Genomic DNA, 19,090 nt, shown 5'->3' on the forward strand with positions numbered 1-19,090 from the left:
AAACAATTGTTCCAATTGCCAAGTTAAAGAAGAATGTTTTTATTACATTTACAACCTATTTACAGGTATATAAAAATCAACAAAATGTACCGTATATACAGTCATATGTTACTAGCCACCCTGTGGCCCTCACCATACTGTATGCAAACTTTAAAAGAAATGCTATTCATGTCCAACTATTTTATAATATACAGTATAATACAATATGTTCAGATAATTCAGAAGTGCCAATTTATACTTATTTTGTGTAGGTCTCTATAGACCAGAGAATGGTTAATAAACAAAAAATACAGGTTGATTTATTCTTTTACTTTGCTACAAATGGAACGGTTGCATTTTGCCTGAGTGTACAAATATTTACAAATTTACATACTATATACTCTGTTACTCACTATTAAATTCTAGGAAATTACATTTATATCCTTCTTAGCTGTGAAGGCAAAAACTCTGAATATTCAGGTATACTCTGAATATACATGGTGAGTTTTCTGAAGGCACACTCGATATCGGATTGCACTATAAACAACAGTGTGATTTGAGTTATAGTCTTCAGTGCATTATTAGACTAGTTACTTGAATCATCTGCACATACAGTAAGGTCAAGTATTCTCACTTTCCACGTAAAGTGCTCATGTAAATCATTCCGTGGTAGGAAGCAAGCACACCATCTGTGCTGTAAAAAGGGTGCATTTTCCCTTTAATAGAGACACACATCAGATCAACTGAATTAGCACCATAATTGCTCTGCACTTGGCATCACTTTTACAATATTGGTGATATTAACCTGAGGCTTCACACTGACTTCTACTGGCATTATTATAGCACAGGTTTACCCTATCTGTCACCTTTTTTTACATAGCCATTTACCATATGAACCCTCACACCTAAAATCATAACACATAGTAATCAAGTACATTATGTCTGAGGTCTGCCAGTCTGGTCTTTACAGTTAAAACAAAAAGCATGAATCAGTGAATTGGGTCTGTCAAATGACAACACTGTAAAAGCTGAAAACATCCGTGACTGGCTAGTGACAGATAACAAACATAAATATACTTGTCCCCTGAGATAAGAACCTGAAATGGTACAAACAACACCTGAAAATTTGTGTGAAATGTGTGTGTGTGTGTGTATATGTGCAGTGTTTTTGTTTATGGCTGTGTTTAACAATTCATCTGTGTTGCTGCCGAGATCCATCTTCAACTTCCCCTTTCTCTCTTTTTGTCTCCCATCGTCAGTCAACCACATTGAAACAAAAGTGGTCTTTTAGTTTCACAGTCTGTCCAAGATAAACCGGATTGGAGTCCTGTGGTGGCTGCTCGTCAAGATAGAGGACCTTAGGGGTTTTTCTGGAGGGATGAAGTAAAGATTATCAAGCGGGCTTTGTATGCATTGCAGTTCTCATTTTTTTTGTCTAAATGTTTTTTGTCTAAAAGAGTAAGTGTTTTGCCAAATAAAACTGACTCCAAGAAGCATCTGTACAGTATATTTATCTTGTAGTTTCATGTTAACAATACAAATTATTATTTTTTTTTAATTATAATATTTTTATACTATAATTTTCATTCAGGTCCACTTACTAGCTTTTCTGGAGCTTCAGAGTCTTCCTTAGCATATTAAGTTTGCCCAGTTCAGCCAACTGAGATACAGTTGATCTGAGCAAACTCCATCCTCTTAAGGCCGACTGTATGATGTAGTTGAAAGCTATGGAAAAAGCTAGTAAGTGGACCTTACTAACAGAGAAACTTACCTCAATGACTGTATGAATCCAGTTTAGCATCTCTTCAACGTTGCAGTAGACACCTGGCCTTCTCTCCCTTGCACAGCCAACACCCCAGCTCACTACTCCGACCAGATGCCAATGAGAGGAGGTGAAGTACACCAAAGGACCCCCACTGTCCCCCTGGGTTTCATACCAGCACAATAACATAACATTTTAATGTCCAAACCATTTGCCAGAAGAGAACATCAATATTGGATGATTCTACAAACTACAACTAATACTGAACTGCAGGCCTACAGCAGTATAATTTGTTTAGAATTCATTATAAATGTGGTTGTTAGGTTAAAAATATTATTTACATATCAAATATTCTTCTTTTTCTTTTGCAGTCTTAATCAATATTGATTGTAACTGGAATTAGTGGTCGGTTACCTGGCAGGCATCCACGTTCCCCTCTAGGAAACCAGCACAGATCATCCTTTGGGTTATGGCACTACCATATACTGTGGGGCTGGAACACTTAGCCTGGTCTATCAGAGGGATGAAGGCCTTCTGAAGTGAAGGAGAAACCTTACCTGGAGGCAGAACAAAGATGCAATGTTTGAGTTATGGTGGTAACTTCACAGAAGTTTTCTTTTATTGTTCACAAGGTGGCAGCTGATGATGATGAGAGGGAGTGTGTAGGTTTCTCACCATTTTCGTGCAGGTATCCCCAGCCAGTCACAACCATGGATGCTTCAGCAGGAAGGCCAAAGGCTTTAGGAGGTAGACAAACCGGCTTACGGCCCACTGAAAGACAGGGGCAGTGCATTCAATTTGAAAAATGTTTGCCTTTAGGGTTATCGTAGAAAAGGTTTCAGTCGTAGTCATCTGGACACTGTTTTCAGAATCAATACGTTTCGGCTCCCATCTGGACACTCATTCTCAAATGTGAAAAAATGGGATGGGAACTAGAAAAGCTACTCTGTGTTACATAAGGCCTGCCCTCAGGAAGCAGTCTACTTGAGTATCTATTGATTAGCTAGTTTCACCTGAAACTGACCTAATTGTTTCCATGATGGCCCAGTAATCAGTAATCACGCCTATTGTTTTCTGGCTGCACCTCCCTCATCACTGTCAGGGTTTTTCTTTTTTCACAAAAATGGCTTCCTTGACACCCTTGTCTACTTAGTAGAGAGAAGAGTTGGTTTGAACGGGGTGTCAAGGAAGCCATTTTTGTGAAAAAAGAAAACCCCTCTTTGAACAGAAATGGTGGTCTGAGATTCAATCTGCCCAAAGTCTATCACAGTGTATTAGCACCTTGGTCAAGCCAATCATATGCTAATCAGGTACTTAACGGTGATGAGGGAGGTGCAGCCAGAAAACAATAGGCCTGATTACTGATTACTGGGCCATCATGGAAACAATTAGGTCAGTTTCAGGTGAAACTAGCTAATCAACAGATAGTCAGGTAGACTCCTTCCTGAGGGCAGGGATTATGTAACACAGAGTAGTTAAAATTTCTAGTTCCTGTCCCATTTTTTCACAATTGAGAATGACTTCCGGATGGGAGCCGAAACGTCTTGATTCTGAAAACAATGTCCAGATGACTACGACTGAAACCTTTTCTACGATAGAACACTCCTGGACGAATGAGGGACTACACCATCCTGCCTTTAGGGTTCTTATTATTTGCTTTTGTCATAGCTTTGGCAGTTTAAAATGTAGTTATCAAGTGATTACACTAGCTGAATTGATCTATAGTGAAGAGCTTGCTGTTTGACATATACACCACTAGAGGGCAATAGAGTAAAGCCTAGAGAATATATGTCTTCACTTGCCCTCATCAGGACTGGTCAGGTTTAAATTTCAACACTACAAGATTAGTTAACCAATATGTTAATAAACATACAAATCAGTAAGGGGCAGTGATTTCTATTGGTGTGTTTTTATGAATATTAAATTAAACTCTAACCTCCCACTCCGATCGGGCTGCTGAGTCTCATCAGTGCTATGTCATAGTCATTTCGTGCTGCATTGTAGTCTCCGTTCACTATGATCCTGTCCACATAGGAACCTCCCACTGTGCTTATGTAGGTCAGGCCCGACACCACTCTCCAGCGACTCAGCTCCTTTTTACTGCTGCAAGGCCCAAAAGAAGAGAACAAGGAGGTAGTGTGAGCATGCGTTTATGAATTAGATGTTAATCACAAAGGAAATTCATTGGAAATGGTAGCTATGGAAACTATACTGACCCAGCAAAGCAGTGGGCGGCAGTGACAACCCAACTCGGTGACACCAGTGAGCCTCCACATATATGTTGGCCTCCCTGCTGCAGACTAACCTGCCAGGGCCAGTTCTCAATTAAAGCATCTGTACCCCCGACAATGCGGTCCTGAGAGCCCACCTGTCCACAGTCTGATAAACAAAGTTATCTTGTTATTTCCAAAGATCATTTTCTTTACTGTGGTCCATTTCAAACTAACTTTTATTTTCTGTCTTTTTTTTTTCAAATGATTATACACTTTTTTTTTATTGACAGACAGACAGATGTACAGACTATAATAGTGCAGTGACCAACAATCTAGTAGTTCCATAATTCTAGAAGTGAAATAAAAATGTGTAAATGTATAAGTGTGTGCGTGTCTGGGTGTGTGTGTGTGTGTGTGTGTGTATATATGCCCATTTATTACCATTGTCATCACCATTACCATCACTCACCCACCATCACTATTGTTACTATTGTTGTTTTTTTTTTTTTGTCCGATGTAGTGATTACCATTGTCACACCACTCTCAATAAATCAATTAATTTTAGCTAGTGATATAATATAGTATAATATAATATAATTAATATAAGAGAACTCTCCCCCCCGCATCTTTTCGGTACCTATGTTCTCCTATTCTTTTTTTTTTGTATCTTATGTGTAGTGTCTAAGGTGCATTAAAAGAAGGGGGACATTGTGCAAGTGTGCCAACCTGGGACAGAGCTGCTGTCCCAGTGAACCACTTCTTGCCTGTCTGAGTGTTTGTGAGGTTTTTCAATGTATGTATATATATATTTTTCTCTTCTACATTGTGGTGCATTAAAAACACATGAGAAGATTGGGGGGGGATTGGAAATAATCCAATGGTTTAAATATAGTGGTATTGACAACCAGGTTAGTTATTCTAAAATAGCAATAATAATAAAATAATAATAATAATAATAATAATAATAATGATGATGATGATGATGATGATGATGATGATGATGATGACAATGATGATGACAATGGCAATGATAAGAGTGATAAGAGCAACAATAAATAAAACAATAATGACAATGATAACCACAAACAATAATAGCAATCATAACATTAATGAAAGTATGAAAATAATGACAATGATGACAACAATAACAGCAATGTAGTAATATCTGTGGTTTGATTATAAGGTGGGAGGAGTTATTTTATGTCTTTGTTGATTTATCCATCTAGATCCTTCTATTCAAACAGTAAAGGTCAGGTTAGACGAGTTTCTAGTCCTCCACAAACTCTTTTTTTGATTTGTTGTAAAGAATGTAGGAAACTACTCCGTCATATGTTGCTAAGAAAGAGTTTTGCTGCTTACTACAGACATGTATGGGCCTGTTAGTGTGAAACTGGTCACACAACCATGTCATCTTCCACCTACCACTCATGAACCCCACTCTGCCTTGATAAAAACTGTAAACAATGTTAGTGACGGTGGTTGCTTTTCTAAAAATAAAACTCACCTGAACAGGACAAAGATACCACAGAGCCGGATCCGCATACACTGCTGTTGGAAAAAAAAGGCATTCATCAAATAGTTACACATGTACCACAAACGGCACAGTTACTCAAATAGACAAAATACACAGTCAATAGTTGACCTAACTTCACCCCCAAACTGAACTTTGTCTCTGTTTCTGTTCTGCCCTGTTTGAGTAAAACACCTATCTATTTTGTTCACTTTCATAGGGCATAAGACAGAAAGGGAACAAAAACTGTGGAATTTTTTGTCTTTTAGAAACAGAAACCATAAGAACAGGCACTGTCTCATGTATGAGACATATGTTGTGTGAGGGGGCAGCAGCAGAAAGTGAAAGTTTAAAACTGAAACACAAAGAGACACTAGAAGTGGAAGATTTTTCTAGCAAGAGATAGGAACAGACAGGAATATAAAAAGGGGGAAGAGAGAAGTGTATAGCTCTCTTTTTTCTCAGCCACTTTTTAGTTCGGAGGGGAATCAGCTCTCTGTCTACAGCTGTGTCTTGTCTTGATATAAAAGTAATGTTAAAAGCAACAGCACACAGTAAGTTTCCTAAACCGAACAGATTTTTTAGATGACTTCAGATCTATGTAGCAATGACAAACAATGCAGTCATGAATTGTGAGGTTAAAAGCGTTTGATTTTCCTATTTGATGACAGATGTGTTGCCTTCCTCACCGGTCAATAGTAGCCTCATGTGTGGGTGTGGTCGTAGTCCCAGGCCTGATAGCTGTGAATGGTCCAGTTTTCAGGGAAGATATTAAAGCGTCCACTGGGACACTGGTGCTGCGTGGTTTACTGTTAAAACAGAAGGGAGATGGTGTAAGACTTGATTTCAGGTCAAATAACCCAGTCATTAAATTTGCAACACAATCTATGCGATGGATGTAATCTCATATATTCATCCTTGGTGGATGTAAACTCACTATGTGTATCCCAGTTGTTTACATGCTGTTTCTGTGTGCTGCTGGGTCCAGTCGTCACTACACACACTCCGCCAACCAGAGCCAGGACTGTACACCTGCAGGACACGCCGATCTGACATGAGACGTACTGGAGGAAGGAATGACACAGGGAGGAAGAAAAATACATTTTTTTGTTTTGTTTTTGTAACTGTTATGAAAAAGCGAGAACGAGTCAGGTATTTGTTCTACCTGGAAAGGTAGTGTTGACTGTAAACCTTGACACACAAGTGATTTCATCCTCTCCTCCAGCACAGTCATCTTTCCCGTCACAGGCTTTGTCTATTGGGATGAACTTCACCGAACGCGTACAGAAGAAGTATTTGCTGTCAATCAACTGCTTAACTGGTGGGGGAAAAAAAGGAGTGGTACATTGTTAGAGAAGGGCAGAGCACAGGTTAGAACAGCATTTTGCTTGGATGATTTGATAAACAGTGAGTGACACTGACATGACATCCTGTCATGAATTTTAAACCTTTGCAAAACATGTTTCTCTACTATCCAAGCAGTGAAGGCTGATGGAAATATGATGCCACTGTGTACTGTATGCGTATGTCATTGGAGGAAGAAAATACTGCCAGTAATTGTGACTCACTGAAGTATGCTGCGGTGGCCAGTATCCCCAGTGACACCACAACTACGAGGACAATCAGCAACAGTCGCTTCCTTTTAGACGCCTTTTCTTTCTGAGTCTTTGGAGCCGTCATGGGTCTTCTGTGGCGGCCTGGCCTTGGAACCACTGGGAAGAAGAGGGGGAAAAAAACATAGCAATGGAGAGAGACACATAAGGGAGGCAATGATAGAAAAGGGAGATGAGAAAATAAGAATCACAAGAGAGAGAAAAGGGGTAGAGGGTATAAGTTCTCAGTAACGTCCAACACTACAGTTTCCATGTATTTATATTCATAATTTCTTTTTTGCATCAGCGCTGCAACACGAAATCAACACCAACCGACAGCTTACCTGCCTGCCTGGGATTCAAAGGTCTAGTGCTTTGCTCAGGCACCTGGGCGATTGTCTGAGGAATGAATAACAAAAGACAAGGTGAGCCCAGGTGTCGAAACAACAGTGTGCATTGCATGGCCTGAGAGAAAATATACAGTGGGTCTGTGTCTTGGTGGAGGTGTAGGTTTGTGATTGTGTAATTTTGTGTGCAAGTTTACATGTAATTATCTAAGCTTTCATGATCTGTTTGCATGTGACTTTTTGTGTTTATTTCAAGGCGACTGTTCAAATATATGTGAGAATAAATTGCATCTAGCTGTCCAAAAAAAGCTACAAAACATAGAAAACTTGAGCAAAGTATAAAAACGGTGTATAATACAATACATATCCATTGGAGGAGCCACAAAGGATTACGGATCATGCACACTATGAATTGTCACATTACACATTTACCTCCCTGTATGTTAGTAACTCCATATGCTGTGGGCAGTTCCCATAATCTGTTATCAGACAGACCCCATCATGAACGTGATAGACTCTGAATGTACAGTATTGTGGGGTGTAGTGTGACAGGGTCTATTGGGACCCAGTGAGTCTTTCGCTCAAATGCAACTGCTATTGTAGAGACAGAACACACTGTAATGTTGCAGGGTGGTATAGTGAGAGGGGTGGCCGCCCTTCAACCACAGGAGCCAGGTTAAAACCCCATGCTACTCAAGTATCCTTGAGCAAGATATCAGCTGTATCCGAGTTGCATAATTGCAAACATTACATTTCAGTCTGTATTGTGTGTAGAGTGTGTAGTTATGTCCCAATACAGGGGCAGGATCCTCCAAAGCTGTGGTTCCCATGACGCTTTCAAATGAACAAGGATGTACATTGCTGTTCTCAATTGAGTGATTTTCACATCTCAGATTATTTCCATTGGAAAAATGAAAATGATGCCTGGAGGGGTAAAACTATCGAATATTTAACAAGAAAACAAACAAACAAATATTATAGAATACTAAATAGTACTATTCTGTGTTGCAGATATTTGTCTGGGGCCCCATGCTAGGTCTTGACCCCCCAGGTTGGGAACCACTGCTCTGAAGGACTCCCCACATGATGGTAGATCCTTCTGAACACCTGACAACTCGGCACCAATACAACCCAGATTAGCCTTCTAGTCAAACATTTGCATTTTAGCACCAGGAAGTTGCCCTCATATATAAAGCACCATAAACACATAAACACCAGTGGTAACCTGGGACAGGTTTCAGGTTATGTGAGTAGTACAGTATAAACTGTGACCTTTTTTTTGTCACCTGATAAACTGTAGAAGGCCTAAGGTAAACAGCAGGAGATCTGGCCTTTTCACTGTATAGTTCAAGTGATATACAGTTTATTTATCACTCACTGATGACCAGTTGAGCAGCAACACCTTTATAAAAGCGTGCTTGGAAATATCATAAAAATATTTGATCTGTAGTTAACTACCAATCCCAGTAAGTTAACCCTCCATTACTTCGACAATTTGGGGGTCGGCTTGTTTGCTCTTACCGGGAATGTGATGATCAGTTTGGTCTCTTCGATGGAGCGACAGGTCTAGATTGTTAGCTTGTGGGGATTCGGCTAGCCACTACCGAAATAAAAGATCCGACTCACAGTATGTTGTTATTTAAATATTTTGTGTCTTGTTAGCTAGTTTGCTTACGTTAACCACTGGTAACCCTACGTCCAGGAATCAAGTTGTTCAGAATTGGGAGAGTGTGTGAACCCCGCGGCTTCATTGTGAGGACTGGACGTTTGTAGTGCTGTTAAGCTAGCTGTTGATGGTAAATAACGCTAAATACCTCCAAAAAGTGACTGTTAGCTAAACCACAATGCCTCGATTTCTATAACATTAAATACAGAAGATGTGACGTGTGGGTATTTTTGCTTTGGAGTCCTGTGAATTAAACCTGCAATAACAGATTTTTTTTGGCCACTTGGGGGCAGTGAAAAGTTGTGAGCACATCATTAACATCATATTTTAAGTTGATATGGCTGAAGTTCTTAGCAAAAAGCTGCTTATTTACACATCCAGCAGTTATGGAGCAACATTATCATTCATTTGAAGTCGTGTTTCTGGCCATCTTGTGAATGTAAGTGCAATATTCACTCTCCTTTAGTTCTGTTTTTGGTCTCTGCCAATTCTTGAGGGAAATATCTGGCTCTTTAGCTGCCAAATCCACTATGTTCCACAACGTTTGGTGCTAAGCAAGTAGTATACAGTGGGTTTTTGGAGCTTTGTCACAGAAAACAGCAGCCTGCTGCCCAAAAACAACGTTATCAGAGTTGTGGGATTGAATCAAAACAGTAAAGTTGCAGGAGACATATACTGTATATAACTATATATAACTATCTGATGTATGTATATATATGTATGTATGTATGTGTATATATATATATACATACATAGATATACATACATAGATATAGATAGTTATATTATAGTGTGTATAGTGTTTCACAAGCAGACTGCAAACATGAACATCAACATACTGTATGTCGAAGCAGCCACAGCAGCCACAGGAACACAGAACTAATGCATGAAAACTGCAAGGAGAGGACAGGTCAGACCTTGTTGTGAGCAGTTCCATGTAGGAACTTGCTGTTGAGTTTTTCAAATGTATTTTTTTGCGCTTTGAGCACCACAAGCCCAGTGCCATGTAGTCCCATTATATTAAAATAATGCAGACATCTCTATGGCCGATACTTCCAAACCTCGGCAGCTCACACCAAAACAATCTAGATGGATAAATAGCACTACAGGTTAGAGAAAAATATGTATTTTTAATTTTGGGGTGAACTGTCCCTTTAATGATAAACAAAGGATAAAAAAACAGTCCAATAAGTCAAACCTCTTTCCTACCGCAAATACTAATGCACTATAGATATAAATCCCAGTAAAAAGGAGAAAGTCATTATAAGTTTAACTGTTTTGCCTTATTTTAGGGGGTGCTGCAGCCTCCTCAGCACTCCTACTTCCTGCGTCCATGTGCCTAACACTGATGTGGTCATCCATTTCCTGTTGAACAAACATCTGTGTTGTGGCACTTTCACTTTTTGTATGTTACTCTAAGTGCATCTCCTGTAGTTGTCAGATAGATAGTGTACCATGTGTACTTATTCATCAAAGGCAAACACATCCTGTAGTGTTATAGCTCAAGTATCACATCAGTAAGGCTGCTGACTGGCCTATTTGAAAGATTTCAGCAGATGGTATATAGTTACTGACTGACGGTTTGAAGAGCACTTTTGTCTACCTGCTGTTCTTCCCTTGGTCTTGTCCTCACAGCTTTTCATTCATTGTTTGAACAACAAACACATTTACAGTATATATGTTAGTTGATACTTTGTTTGTTAAAAAAACATCTAGTACAGAATCTTAGATTACTAAATAAGGAATTGCCAGAATCATAGCTAAACAAAGCTAATGGGGAACATTGTTATATACTGTTCTCTAATTTTCTCTTCTGCTTTAAAGCATTGGGTAAATTCCCTCATTTGTATATTTCTCTGCTGTAGTTAGGTCTATTAAAGGAAGTACTCAAAAGAGAGGTTCTGAAAGATCAGCTCTGTGAAAATAACAGCTGATGCAGCTGTTTCATGGCCACAGTCAAATGCAAGGATCAAGCAAAGTGTATAGACCCTATAAAGAGAGAGGGGCAAAGAATGTTGTTAGGCAGGTTTTCTTTTTTTGGAAGAGCGCTCACTTTATCCTGCTATGAATCAGCCATGCTGGCCGAGACTGTTTTGCTGAGAAACTCCCCGAGACATCTCTTATAAGACAGCACTTCAAGCAGTCACGTCCAACTTAAAGCATAAAAGCTACATACGTCAAAGACCCAGACACTTTGTACTTTACTCTACATGTCGTGTCGTCAAATCTCTCTCAGATTTCTCTTTACATTGAAACAAGTTTGTTTCACTTGTGTTCATTAAGCCCTGCAGCACTTTGGTATGTTACATGTGAGTTGTACTCACTTGTAGTAAAAATGCTATTTTGTTTCATACAATCAATTTATGGCCATATACTTTATGTAACAGTTAGTAAGGTGATTCTGAGATACCCTCTCTTCTCAATTTCCCCAAAAGATTGAAGACTCATTCTTATTTTTGAGAGTTTTTTGTAAGTCAAGTAACATTAATTCCATACAGAACAAAGCCTAAAAAATAGTTAATAAAACCTACATAATAGTGATCCCTCTTTGTAAACTAATAATAAAATTTTTAACATGTGCCGATTAACACACATCCTCAAAAGAATCACACTCATCACTGATTCCGGCTTGCAGACATCTCAGTGAAAAGAAAAAAAAACATTAGGGGAAACCATCATCACCTAATTGTATACAGATGACATGAGTTGAATAAGTGAGCAACGAATAAAGGCGGAAAACGTGGGAGGTGCATCCAACTTGGGAAACCAGAAAGATGGTTAAAGAAAGTCATGTTACCGAGGGTGGACAAACACATACCTGAAAAGTTTTGTTTTTTTCCAAGTTTTTCAAAGACGTATGATGATAGTGCCTTCTTGGAAATGGAAATGTCGTCATTGGTGATTAACAAACCATTCTATGAGCCAAAGCAATATTTCAAAACAGTCATGTAGCAATCATGTAGCTGAGCATTATCTCTCACGTCTTACTTCTACATTAACAGATAACGTGTTAAACCTGATTTTGTTTCTTTTTGAGTGAGTTACCCCATTGTTAGTGGGAACTGCTCCAGCAGCCTTAACAGATAAAAGACACGGTAAACCTTTTGTTCAAACGAGGTGTTCCCCTTGCTGCTTCTCAGCTTTGTTGGATTATATTCCTCTAAACTGAAACGTTCACAAAAGGGCTTTTGAGAAACTACGCGTGACATGTTGGACAAGCTTTAACCAGAGGCAGAGATTTAGACCAGTGCTGTCCGCACACGTTTAGATATTCAGAGGCGCATTTACATCGGCAGTAGTGCAGACTATAGTTAGTGTTGAGTAGGCTGCAACACACAAGCAGGTCCACACTCATTCATATAAGGAGGTGGGTGGTGCACACATACATTCTGAAAAAAATTTGCTATCTAGTTTAATATACAGGTAAAAATAAACTCAAAACTGTTATTTCCACACAAGTCAAATAAAACTAATGAGTATCAGCTGGATCATTATGAACCTAAAATGTTCCTACCTGCATCAGAGGCTGCCACTGGTTGAGCAAGTAAGCAAACACAGAGTACATTTAGTATGACAGTGTGTCTTTGTACCACAGTATGATAAACACATTACCAGGATATACAGTGATGATGATATTCAAATGGCCCCTCCAAGGCAAACCAGTGACCTGACTTGTTATTGATATTCTCATTGAATATGTTGATTCTACTTCCAGTTGCACTCACCCACATGATGTAGTTGTCTGTCTTGGTAAGGCCTAGATGCACCTCATCCAACACGGGGCACAGAGTAAACACTGCCCTCCCTCCCTGGAGGTGGGACTCCCAGTAACTCACTGTCCCCTGTATGTCCTTCGTCCTCTTCCTCTCACCCTCCTTCTCCTCTGGCTTAAACTTCAAAACCTGGTTTGATTTAGTCTCTCTCTCGCCTTCTTTTCTTTCTACAGCACTGTAACTGAATCCGGCTTGAAGGGTGCCTGACTTGTCCCTCTTTGAAAGCCCAGGGCTGTAATAAAGAGTGTTGGTGTGTAGCGATGTGTTTTGACGCTCTGAAGATTCAGAGAAAGCTGTTTTTAAATAACCAAGCCCTGCTGACAAAGCCAAACAAAACAAAAGTATTCCAGGTAACCTGACACTTGAACCCTCCTCTCTCTATCTCGTTCTCTGTCTCTCCCTACCTGTGTGCCTTCCTCAGTTTTGTCCCTCCTCCCACACATCCTCCCACTCCAAACTTTTGAAACCCTCTGGACATAAAGCACACCATCTCTTTTTTGCCCCCTTTTGTGTCCTATACTCCTTCGCTCCTCTCTAGTGCCTCTTTGCACCTCACATTTTACGTGGCACAGTATGCACGCACTAACACACACAAACCCAGACACAACATGAAGTTAAATGTGTGTGGTGTGTGAGTGTAGTATTATGACCTGAGGCTGAGGTGTGTGTCTTTTGTCACCTGTTCTGTTTTGACAGGCTAATGAGAAACCAGTTGGTATCAGTCAGGAGTCCGTTTTTGACATCATAGTGACTCATGCCATGACACTTCTCATAGCATGAGCATAACAGGAATATGACAAATACACTCAATGTCCTGCAGTCTATAGCCATGCTAGTGGCTATGAGGGGGATCACCGAAGTTGTTACAATTCATCCTGAGGAGAACATGAATTTCTGTACTTAAATTCATGGCAATCCATCCAATATCTGTTGAGACATTACACTAAAAAACAAAAATGTCAACCTCATGCTGGTGCTACAAGAAGTCAGTGAATCACCAGTCAGTAGCATTCATCCTCTGAGAACCGTGAATGTCGGTACAAAATTTTCTGGCAATCGTTAGATAGATTCAATAGAGCTAAAATTGTAATAGGCTGAAAATATATTTTGAGTATGCCCTTTAATCTATGCAGACTTAAAGGTTAATTGAAAACTGAATTGCACGTCAGACAAATACTTTCTATGGATTACTGTAAATTGTGCAAGAATGCTGCAGTTGTAGGCACACCTAAGTCATGATGTCACTGGCTCTGATTAAAAAATAAAAACCCGAAACAAAAACAAAAAAAAAACCTGTTTTGACATCGCTGATTGGATTGTGGCTAGAAGCGAAAATGTCTGAATGTTTCAACCCATAGAAAACAATACAGGAGAACATTTCTGTTAAATTACCCTTTAAAGATACACTCAATCACCACTGTGGTCACTATGTCAGTGCTTCAAAAAATTAAGCCACTGTGAATGTTATGGGACACTGAGCATAGACAACTGAGGGGATAAAAAAGCCTGATGTGAGAAAAAAGACTGGTAAGGTTGGCTGAAGAGAAAGAGCCATTGTTAGAAACAGCAGCTGATTGTGTTGCTTGACCTGGACAATTAAGTGCAATGAACCTTAAAGCTCACTCCCAACCTTTCCTCACTCATACATTTTGGTCTATGGACTCAACAGTTATCTTAGAGTATACAGTATATGCAAAAATAGATAGATGTGTAGATGGGTAGGTAAGGTATGCAGGTATAGATACTATACATAGAGCTTTTTGAGTGGTTTGAGGTTCTGGTTTCACCTCTGAATGTTCAACACACAAGGTCTCTTTCAGCCAATAACCTCTGTTAACCTTGTTAATATTCAGGTTGCCATAAAGTTGTCAAGACATTTAGAGGCTCCACTCTGGAGCTTAGTTAAAGTCAATATAGTGTAGAGATCTAAGAAATCTATTGTAAGCCCTTGTTTGGCTCTAATCTTTTATTGTTCTGCTGAGTCAAACTGCATTCACAGCACGACAGCCAAACACAGTCCATATCAGACTGATGAAATGAACTGAATGTTCATTATGCTTCATTTCTTTGTCAATGAAACCACCTGTTGCTGCTGTTGAGTTTTTTTTTGTTTTTTTTTAAACTGGGTGGACTCAAGGACAACTAAATAGACAGCCGACTTACCGAACAGTTAATAGTCCAGATGGGTTACATATTAACAGATTCATGCATGGCTATTGCTATGATTTTTGTATTCACAGTATAATTAATAATATGTGCCAACTAAGAGTTAAAACCACTCCATTGAAAGTATGTTCAAACAATTGTATTACTTATCCCCTAACAGCATCTTTGGAAAATGTTGAAACTATTTTATTTGTGGTGGATAACACTAGAATTTGGACCTTTCCTTCATTATGCATCCTTATCAGACTTGTGGTTCACTAAAGTTTAGTAGAAAACTTGATTAGAGATAGATCAAAGTTCTTTTCAGAGTTGGCTGAGTTTGTAAAACACCACCACATATGTAAAAATCATCTACCACTCTTACAGCATGCCTTTCATTCTTCTGTTCTCCCATACAATGATTTTGTTGCCAAAGAAGTGTGATAACATTAGTTCTCAAGATGCCATGATGGTTAGAGTTTGAAAAAAGCAGAAGTAATTAAAAAGAGATCATGATTACACACAAACAGGCATCATTCCTCATACACACTGTACTCTTCCTCACCTGTGAAGTAACTGTCACTCCTTGTCACAAAAGCGTCTGAAGGTTAGTGAGCAAAATTCAGCATCTTTCTCTGAAGAGTTTCTCAACCGATCTTTGTTTCAACAGGGAACACCCTACAGAGTTCCTTTATCCCACCTCTGCCCTCCACTTCCACGACTAACAACTTTTATGTGTCTCTCTCTCTCTCTCCCTCTCTCTATCTCACACACGCACACACACACACACACACACACATAGGCACACCGCCTCAATGCCTCAATTTACCATCAAAGCCATTACACAACTATCTCCCCACCAGTCAAGGCACCCAAACCCTTTCTTTGTCCACACAGGTGTGTATTTTGTGAAACTTGATATTAAGCTTGAGAAACGTTACGGGAAGTGCAGCTTGAAAAATAACTGGTTAATAATTAACACCTTCACATTTCATGTTCCCTGGACTCTAAAGAATGTATGTTATCCCATCTGGGAAACCCACATTGTTTGCATGTTTTTAACAAAACTGGTTTTCCTTTTTTGAAAATGGACCAAATATTAGAAATTTCAAATTCAAAAGAAAAGTGTCTCAAAAGGCAAAATTATTTTCAAGCTAATGCTATTCAGGTCAGTTGTGTGATATCTTTTAGGTTATATAGAGTAATTTAAAAAATTGACTTTCGAAAACATGTATGACATTTCCTGGCTATAGGACAAAAGAAAGAGAGGGGAAAACAAACATGACAAAAAACAAAGAGGCATTCAAGCTCCACCAAGAATGTCTGTGGTAATACACAATTTCTGTCCAAAATGTATTATATATTTAATTCCAAAATATGTTATCTAGCATTCCAATTGTATCATGAGGTTTAATTGTGTGGATATTCCAGAAACGATCAACAAAAATCCCACGATTCAAGTCCTGCGTCACTGTCCTTTGGGAACACAATGACACTTTAATGGTGTCATTGTGTCAGTTGCCGCCTGTCTCACCTCACCGACAATATTCACTTAATGGATTTACAGTATAAGGAAGTGTTTTTTCTGGTGTCTGCTGAGAAATATGAACTATATCAGGTTATTCAACTTAAGTTTTCTGCAGCAATCCAGTAATCATGACATGGTGATAGATGATATCATCATAGATAGAGGGCTTTGCAACCTGATAATCTATTATTGCCTTAAACACTGTAAAGAGGATCAGTAACACTTCTCTGTGTGATGTGATGGTAATTTGCTGCCATATTACCAAGAAATCCCCAAAGATTTCTTGAAAATATTTTTTTCTCTGCTTACTGTTACCGCTCACCTCATGAACACACAGACACAAAGGTATAGGCTACATTTATGAAAATTGATATTTTGACCCACTATTAATAATTTGTGTATTTCATCTATAATTCTACTGAGCTTTTAGTATATTTCTGAAATAAAACATATTAGACTTTGTCAGGTATACAGTCTGCATGGATTTATTTTCATGTTTTTCCTTGTGTTTTCACAGATCCACCAAACATTTAGCCTGTCAAGATGGAGCCAGACACTGAATGTCTGACATTTAAGGAATTGTTCGATCGATAGCACTCTCATGTCGGTATGCTAAATATAAAGCTACAGCAGGATGGTTAGCTTCTCTCTGTGTTAAGTGAGTTCAGCTAGCCTAGCTCGGTCCAAAGGTAAAAAGAAATCTGATAATAAGACTTTGGGAAGTCAAGAAAAAGTCCCCCCCCCCCTGTAAAACCGCAACTTGTTTTTACACTTCAGTTTTTGTAGTGATTAACAAAAGAAATATAATGTGTTAATTAGTGAGCTTTAGAGGTGCTGGTAGCTGGATTATTTTACCTTTGGACAGAGCCAGGCTAGCTGTTTCACCCTGTTTCCTGTCTTTATGCTAAGCTAAGCTAATTGCCTGCTGGCATCTCTTGTAAGACTCTGAAATAAAGTGAATAAGCTTAGAATAGGAGCTAAAACAACTGGAAAATTATATTATATGAATAAACAATTCATAAGATTTTTTTTCAGAAACCAGGAAAAAGGTATAGACACCAAAAAAAGAAATCATAAAAGACAACATATGACATTGTTGCAGATGCAGATATCAGTAAATTAGAATTAAAACATAAAACAACATATACTATTGAATACAATCAAGCTTCTATTGCTTAACGTGGGATTTGACTCCTTTTTAATTAAAGCAGATAAATATCCATTCTATGGCACCAGTATACATAAAGGAATCGTTACCCATCTTAAAGGTTTAAGTTTACCCTCCGGGTTTTACTGTCTTATATCAAATTCAGATTACAAATTAATATGGCTTTTATGGACCAGACTTGATTGTGAAGAAAGCATGCATTTCCATTTTTATTGCAGAGCAGGCGGATCACGATGAACTAACTTAACTTTTGCAAAATAATCCAACTGCTTTTGATCACGTTACACTATAGGATGCCTAAGGGACAAAGACAACATTGGCATCATTCTGTTTTGATGAAAGGCCTTAGAATATGGATTCCCATGTGCAAGACTCCTCATTACTCCTCTAAAAACTAGTGAGTGGACCGTTGAGTTTAGATTATTTCATTACATATACTGTTCCCAAGGGTCAAGAAAGAACTTACATTCACCACTACCATCTTAATTAGCTAATTAGCACTAAACACAGTACAAGTACAGATGAGGCTTATGAATGACATTAGCTTTGCAGGTATTTGTTCATAAACCAAAGTATTGGACAAATTAAAAGTTTGACATGATGGTGGCAATAGAGAAAAAGTCAGAGGATCACCAAAGTTATTAGGATGCATCGTCTTGGGACCATGAATGTCAGGACAAAATTTCATGGCAATCCATTCAATAGTTGTTGAGATATTTCAAAATGAGAAATGGAGGACTTGTTAAATTATGATTTATAAGTGGTAAGAAGACACCCCCAATTTCTCTGCACTCATTTGCTGCTGTTCAAGAGAAATAGGTTTCCTTCCAGCATCCATACCAACACCAGAATGTAATTTAGAAACAAGTTGAGATAGTTTCAAATCATGTGGTGGATGGAAGGGGGAACTTCAATTCAACTTAAATTTCAGATGACTTTAGAGGTGTCAAAGGCATATTCATTTCTGCCTAACAGCAGTATTTACCAGTACAAGAACTCATTTTTATCAGTATAAGACATGCAGTCACCCGTACAAATACATGTTAGTAATTGGAAGGCAGCTGTGTATCCTTTTAACGCATTTTGTGGTTCATGTTCTGTGATTAAATGTGATGTCAGAGTGTGACGCCCACACAGGTTAAATAACAGGAAACTTTTCATCCCTCGGAACTGAAAACATATTGTGAATGGTACTACTTACTAAGATACATTAGTTTTGTACATTAAAGTTTGTGGTGATTGTTAATCATTGCACGACTGTCATGACAACCACATTGTTCTCATATATAATTTTCCTCTTTTAAAGGGTAAAACTCTTTTATTTGTTAGACCGGCTACCAGGTTTAATACACTTATCACATGTTCATCCAACAATCATGAAAATCTGAGAAAGAGACAAGCTTTCAA

At 38.6% G+C, this 19,090-nt stretch overlaps 1 protein-coding gene across 3 annotated transcripts; it reads right to left on the minus strand.

The window, feature by feature from the left end:
* Positions 1-23: 23 nt before the first annotated feature.
* tmprss4a (transmembrane serine protease 4a) lies at positions 24-15,708 on the minus strand. 3 transcript variants are annotated; one of them, XM_044204158.1, is made up of 13 exons: positions 15,553-15,708; positions 7,401-7,455; positions 7,033-7,176; positions 6,630-6,782; positions 6,402-6,528; positions 6,154-6,273; positions 5,459-5,502; positions 3,958-4,120; positions 3,678-3,844; positions 2,417-2,512; positions 2,156-2,298; positions 1,751-1,903; positions 24-1,349 (listed from the first exon to the last, which is right to left on the minus strand). In XM_044204158.1, exons 3-13 carry the CDS (start codon positions 7,142-7,144, stop codon positions 1,338-1,340), a joined length of 1,290 nt encoding a protein of 429 aa, XP_044060093.1. In that variant the 5' UTR covers positions 7,145-7,176; positions 7,401-7,455; positions 15,553-15,708; the 3' UTR covers positions 24-1,337. The 3 variants fall into 3 exon arrangements, with proteins under 3 accessions (XP_044060093.1, XP_044060092.1, XP_044060094.1); XM_044204157.1 differs by lacking the exon at positions 15,553-15,708 and adding an exon at positions 12,795-13,234; XM_044204159.1 differs by lacking the exon at positions 15,553-15,708 and adding an exon at positions 8,925-9,063.
* Between the last annotated feature and the right edge of the window lie 3,382 nt (positions 15,709-19,090).

Source organism: Siniperca chuatsi, linkage group LG7 (assembly GCF_020085105.1).
Source record: "Siniperca chuatsi isolate FFG_IHB_CAS linkage group LG7, ASM2008510v1, whole genome shotgun sequence".
In the NCBI taxonomy this organism is placed as follows: domain Eukaryota; kingdom Metazoa; phylum Chordata; class Actinopteri; order Centrarchiformes; family Sinipercidae; genus Siniperca; species Siniperca chuatsi.